This window comes from Ipomoea nil, unplaced genomic scaffold, assembly GCF_001879475.1.
Source record: "Ipomoea nil cultivar Tokyo-kokei standard unplaced genomic scaffold, Asagao_1.1 scaffold3321, whole genome shotgun sequence".
Lineage (NCBI taxonomy): Eukaryota > Viridiplantae > Streptophyta > Magnoliopsida > Solanales > Convolvulaceae > Ipomoea > Ipomoea nil.
Genome location: NW_017619749.1, coordinates 2398544 through 2404572, shown reverse-complemented (window position 1 = coordinate 2404572; position 6029 = coordinate 2398544). Strand labels below are relative to the sequence as shown.

General features: G+C 38.4%; 1 protein-coding gene across 2 annotated transcripts; it reads right to left on the bottom strand.

The window, feature by feature from the left end:
• Positions 1–623: 623 nt before the first annotated feature.
• Positions 624–4900, bottom strand: LOC109170295 (transcription factor bHLH74-like). 2 transcript variants are annotated; one of them, XM_019319340.1, is made up of 8 exons: positions 2932–4900; positions 2685–2898; positions 2375–2605; positions 2192–2257; positions 2048–2116; positions 1424–1495; positions 1191–1328; positions 624–1116 (listed from the first exon to the last, which is right to left on the bottom strand). In XM_019319340.1, exons 1-8 carry the CDS (start codon positions 3171–3173, stop codon positions 1021–1023), a joined length of 1128 nt encoding a protein of 375 aa, XP_019174885.1. In that variant the 5' UTR covers positions 3174–4900; the 3' UTR covers positions 624–1020. The 2 variants fall into 2 exon arrangements, with proteins under 2 accessions (XP_019174885.1, XP_019174884.1); XM_019319339.1 differs by having other exon boundaries at positions 2685–4899.
• Positions 4901–6029: the final 1129 nt, after the last annotated feature.

Sequence of the window (6029 nt, the reverse complement as noted above, 5' to 3'; positions counted from 1 at the left end):
TTATTGAACCTTTGGAGAGCACTTGAGGTTGAGAATTTTAACTTTTGAATATCTATTCAAATGGATAAATTAAAACTTTTTATTAAGAACATATTCTCACTAAACCCTTCACTATTCATATATAATATCATCAACAAAATGAAATCTTGAATTGCTCACTTATTGGACTTGAATGCGATATGAATATGACTTGTGAATTGTGACGTAGGAGCTACCATGCAAATATTGCTTTAGTTATTTCACTTTATTTTCTGTTCTTGGTTCCATCCTTGTCTATAGTTGGCCGATGCGGTGAGTCGACACCGACAGCGACGTTGCAACGTACGACTGGCCCTATCAAACATGTCCAATCCAAACATCCCATTATTCACCAATAATATATAAAGCAAAGTATAAAGAAATTATTGATCCCACTTATCCCTGGGAATACAAGACCCGTTACATCTTAACTCGATAAATTATACGATATATAACTTTGTCTAATCAAAAACATCATGTCCATAAAGTCATGAATTTGAATATGATTACGAGTATTCGACATTGAAAAATGAGAGAGTTTTATTCAGACTCAACTCTGGTGCGTCTATACGTGATCCCACTCGATAGACTAAACAAGAATCACATACAAATTTGAAAAATTGCAAACTTTACACATACAATAATATTGATATTGTTCGAAAATCCGCATGAAGCTAAACACATACAGACAACCCCATTTTAAATATGAAATGCCATTTCTTCTGCTAAAATTCGAAGAACAAAGAGTTAGGAGCTAAACAACCTATACATCTCTGAAAATTATGTATAGCTACTTTTTTGTTGTCCAGTGGAAAGAAACAAATTCAGCAGTGAAGAGTTAAGGCATTAGTTGACAGCAGCTAGCATTCCCAGAAATCTACAAATCCATTCTTCACCACCCTGCTAATCAGCTCGATCGATCGAGACATCTATCTTTATGTTTGGAGGGGAAAACGCCAGAACCGAGGGTGAATACAAGATCAACAAATATCGCTATATGTCCTATGAACGATTACCGTTTGGTCCCATGTTGTTCAAAGAAGAGTTAGAATCAAATCCCATCTGGAGAATACTCTGGAGATCGTTCTCCCACACATTCTGGGCAGAAAAAAAGTTTTAATATCAACATTCTTGAACAAACCGTATAGCGAGGAGACTGATATGAAGTTTACCTGAGGCAATGAGTGAAATGGCGTGGCGTTGGGGACATTATTGAATGTTCCCAGTGGAGCACCGGGGAAAGGATGTGGTGAGTTCAATCCCGGGCCAAGTCCGAGAAGAGCTCCATTGTTTCCTTGTGCGTGAAGAATCTAAACAGAAGCCAAATTGCTGATAAGCTTCAAACTTCTTTCTAATACTCGAATATATATATATATATGATGGACAGTCAATTTCCCGTACTTACATCTTTGGATAATATTCGTTCGATATCAAAGTTCAGCTCGGGATTCACAGTAGCAAGTTTCATCGACAGAAACTGGAAATGAGCGAAAGACCAAAAGGTTGTCATCAATTTGAATATCAGATTATATGCTGCATATTGCAGATATATAGTTCGATTTAATTAAATAGTCTAACCTTGATATACAGAGTATATGATTAGCATCTGTAGCATTCTCATTGTTCCAAAATAGAATTCTACGAAATTTTAAGGAATCATTTCTGCTAATAATTTGCTCAAAAAACACACATTCTTCAAAACCATCCCCATATTCAGCGGTCAAGGCATAAAGTAGCATATGAATTTCGAGCAACAGAGAATAAAACAAAGCATTAATCACTTTTTCTCGAGTTATGCGGTGAGTTTTCAGATTCCCTTCTATAACCCCATTAAGAACAGAACTATGGGCTTATGGAAAAGTAATTGAATAAAATTGAATTTGTTAATCATAAAGCTATGTTTAAAATCATGAGTTTCAAGCCAATAATTATCAAGTCTAATCAAATCGACCAATTTTACAATTAGTGTAATGTTAAAGAACACTACAAAAACATGGCTGCAACATAACTGAGGTTGCTAAACACATACCTCGACTTGTTGCTGAAGTGACTGCACATAGTTAATAATCTCGTCAAGCATCACCGCTTTCCCAGTGATCTACAAATCAAAATCGTCAATATTCAGCAGGGTAAAATGACCGATAATTTGGAAAAGACGAAAGCCAGTGACAACCTTATTGCAGCCCGGAACTAGTTCTTGAAGCAATCTCATTCTTTCACTGATCCTTTCTCGTCTCACCTGCAAACCATAAAGAAAGGTCATTCATTTTCACAAGCAAAACTGAGCTTGCCTCCAAAGTATTTAATCCCGAATCGAGACAGACCAAGAGAAAGGGTGATTGGAGAGAGGGTTTACCCTTTCGGCAAGGCTGTGGCTGTTTGTAGCCTGCCCGCGTTTAGCCCTTACATGAACATAATTTTCTTTAGGGGGTTCCCCGCTACTGGAAGTATCTTTGACTTGTTTCCCGGCTTGCTTACTCCTCAAACTCGAGCTATTGTTTTGTTCGGTTTTATGTTTCTTTTCGTCTTCTTTTGAGCATTCAGAATTGTCTCCCAATGGATCTTTGGGCTGTTCTCTTTCAACATTCTATTACAATAACTAACAATTAATCCACCAAATTATACATAACAATTAATACACAGTAAGGATGATTTGCTTATAGTACCTTACTGGCAATTGATGGAGAAAGAGCCTCTGATGATCTTCTCTTCTTCCCCATAGTGGCCTCTTCCAAATTCAAGCAATCCTCTTGAGAGTGTTGGCCCCGGGAAAAGGGTCGATTAGTGGCAACCCCTATGTTGTGCATATAATTCAAGCGACAATCCGGTAGCCCGAAAGAACTGACCATCTCTGAGAAACCTTCATTCCCAAAAGCCGGAACCTTGGGCACCATATCAACCACATCCGAACCCCCCGAGGGATAGTGAACAAGATGAGAAGTGCTACTCATCGGCTGATTATCAATCGCAACCGGGTAATGCAAGCTCTGATTCACTGGAACCATAGGATCCCAACCAGAAGCACAAAAGGAGAGAGAGTCCATCCCAGTAGGAGGAGACCTGAAACTGGATTCTGAGCTCATTGCCATTGAAATACTAACATTAGCTCTGTGTTGTTGGAGCCCCATATCACCATTATTATCCTCAGTGCCCATTTTCAAAACCAAAACCCCAGAATTTGTGGAACACACACACCACCGTGCACCTTCAAAAAGGCAAAGCCCCAATTTCTATGGTGAACCACAAGACCAAAGCCCAGATGGTTACCTGTTTAATGTAACAAAAAGGCAAATTAGGTTTGACCAAAAACAGGCTGGTAATACCTTGCAGGACTCAACAAGGAACAAAGTAAGCTGGCAGCTTTATAGGACTGAGAGGGGGTCTAGGGTTAAAGCAAAGCAAAGAAAAGAAAAGAAGCCTCTCAGCACAGCATCCTTACAGACACAAAGGAAAAGGGAAAAATCCAATGTACCAGGCATAAAATCTTACACAGCACCCCCCACTCTATTCACCCCTTGGATCTAGTCTACTCTGATGAGAGAAGAGAGAAAAAAAAAAAAAGTAATCCCCTCAGGGAGAAGAAAGTACGAAACTTTCAGGGCATAAAGTGGACAATGGGAGAGAAATGAAAGGCGTAAGTAACAGCTCACCAGAGGAACAAAAAGAAAGCAGATTCCCTTTCTTTCCCTGATGTTTATGCAAACCCCATAAGTGTCATATATTTTCACATCCTCTAATTCAACACTAAACTTGATCTTAGCAGGGCTTAAATCTTGTTTTTGAGCTGCACACAATGAGGATCACGCCCTAAACTAGGTAAAAGAAGCCCCTTTTGGCAGGGAAGAAAAATATACCAATCCTTGTAAAAGAAGCTTAGAATCAAGACTCAACCAAAACCCCCCACAAGGATCAAGAAAAGCAAAGTCCCAAGGACCCTTTTCTAGATATTCTCAATCTGGGTACCCAAAACCATCAAACTACTGGAATTGTGGAGAGGAAGAGATAAATGAGCGGGGGACCTCACACCCAGACCCTCAAATGGGTTGTTTGATGGCACTCCCCCTTAAGAATCAAATGCTGGTTCAAATTCCACAAAGAAGTAAATCTATCCACCCACTGCACTGTGGGCACTTGCAGAAATGGCAAAGAAAGCAAGGATCTTTATAGATCAAATTATCCTAAATTACTCCCTAGGGGATAGGTGTGAGAGCAAAGCATATAAAGAATGATGAGAGAAGAGAAGTTAACAAGGCCGCCGGGTGTTTGGCAATTGGCATCTTTTACCTGCCCAGTGCCCAGGCTAAACGGGTGACATGTATGATTTTAAAAGACAGACTAACCACTGCCAACTGCTCTTACAGCTTTGCTGCTTTAATTATTACACAACCTAATCCCACATAGTCTCCCCCTTCATTTTCTTTCATGCTCTCAATTAAACCACATTATACTTATTATTATTATTCTACCCAAAAAAGATCTCAACTTTATTATCATTACATTAGATTTGTACGTAGATTATAAATATATGGTACATTAACAAATATAGCCCACGCTTGCTTCCTTCCTGGTTGCTTTAATTTGCTTGACATTAGCTTCCACTATTTTATATGTCTGACACATTTGCCAGCTACTCAACCACACTTCTCTTTGCTGTTACACACTCATTTTTCTCAGTGCCAACTAACCTAACAATTCTTTTGAGCCCACCATTGATATCATCCTCCTCGCCTCTATGCAATTTCCGGTGTTCTTCACTGTTTAAACTCCCCCGCCCCCACCAAATCATATCTTCTGCCGGCTGGCCATTTACAAGATTGATTGTATGTATGTATTATATTTAGGCACTCCCAGTTTTGCAAATCGCTACGGATTTTGAAGATGGATGAAATCCTGCAAAGATGGGCTGGGTGTACGATAGTGTATGGAGTAAAGATGCAAGTTTTCTGATTGAGAGAAGTACCGAATCGTCCCCCCTGATTTGCTATTCAATTCTTTGTTTAATTCGTGTGTCAGTCTTTTTTTTTTTTTTTTTCTTTTTCTTGAATTTTCTTCGTCTTCGGACAATCAGACCGCAGGGGAAATAATGGGAATCTCATCATATAATTACCTCACTGTCCTCGTACGGTTTCCAGCTGACAGCTGTTGATGTCTAAACGACACTAAATTATACAATAAAAATGATAAGTGGATGAGATTAAAACTCATGTCATGTGTCCTAATCTTATCCGATAAAAGATCATAATGTGGTAAATCAACTTAGATTGTTTATAACTGGTCAACTCAATCAGCAATGTCAATATATAACTTCTACAATTACTCAATTTTAAAATATTGTGATTATTAATCCATCTTCCTACCTGACATGGAGATTTGAACCCAGGACCTTTAGTCTGACTCTGATACTAAATTGATGCATGTGCTTCATCTCAACTAAAAACTTAAACTCATAGTTAGATTGCACATTAATAATTAATATGCCCAACAAAATTAATTGTGTTTATAAGTTGTCGAATATTCTAAATATACCATGCCTAGTGTACCTAAGCTACTGTGCCTGCAAGTTCTTATTTCAACAACCAAACTAGTCAAACTAAGAATAATTTAGTCTAACACTGGTAAGGCTGTGATCTTGCTGGATATTGCAATTATGCCGACATTAACGGCTGATTATAGCTCTGTAAGTCATCATCCAACCTGCACTACCCAGTAGCCACTAGGCCACATTGTACATCATATATCTCCTTTTTCTTATCCCCGAAGAACAATTACTACAAGAAATGTTCTTTTTTTGGAGAAAATTCTGAGGTTGGTCGGTGACTTATAAATGTTTTTTAAGAACCCCAAATTTGTGATTTTTAAAACCAAAGCTTGGGATCTGACTCAGGATTAGTCTAAATCGCACTCAAAAAATATTGCTTTTGCAAATTTTTTAAACAGTTTTGTTGGTTTTACAGCTACGTGGTAACTTGGTCGGCAGGTCAACACAATCGTAAGACATTATGAATGAGCTT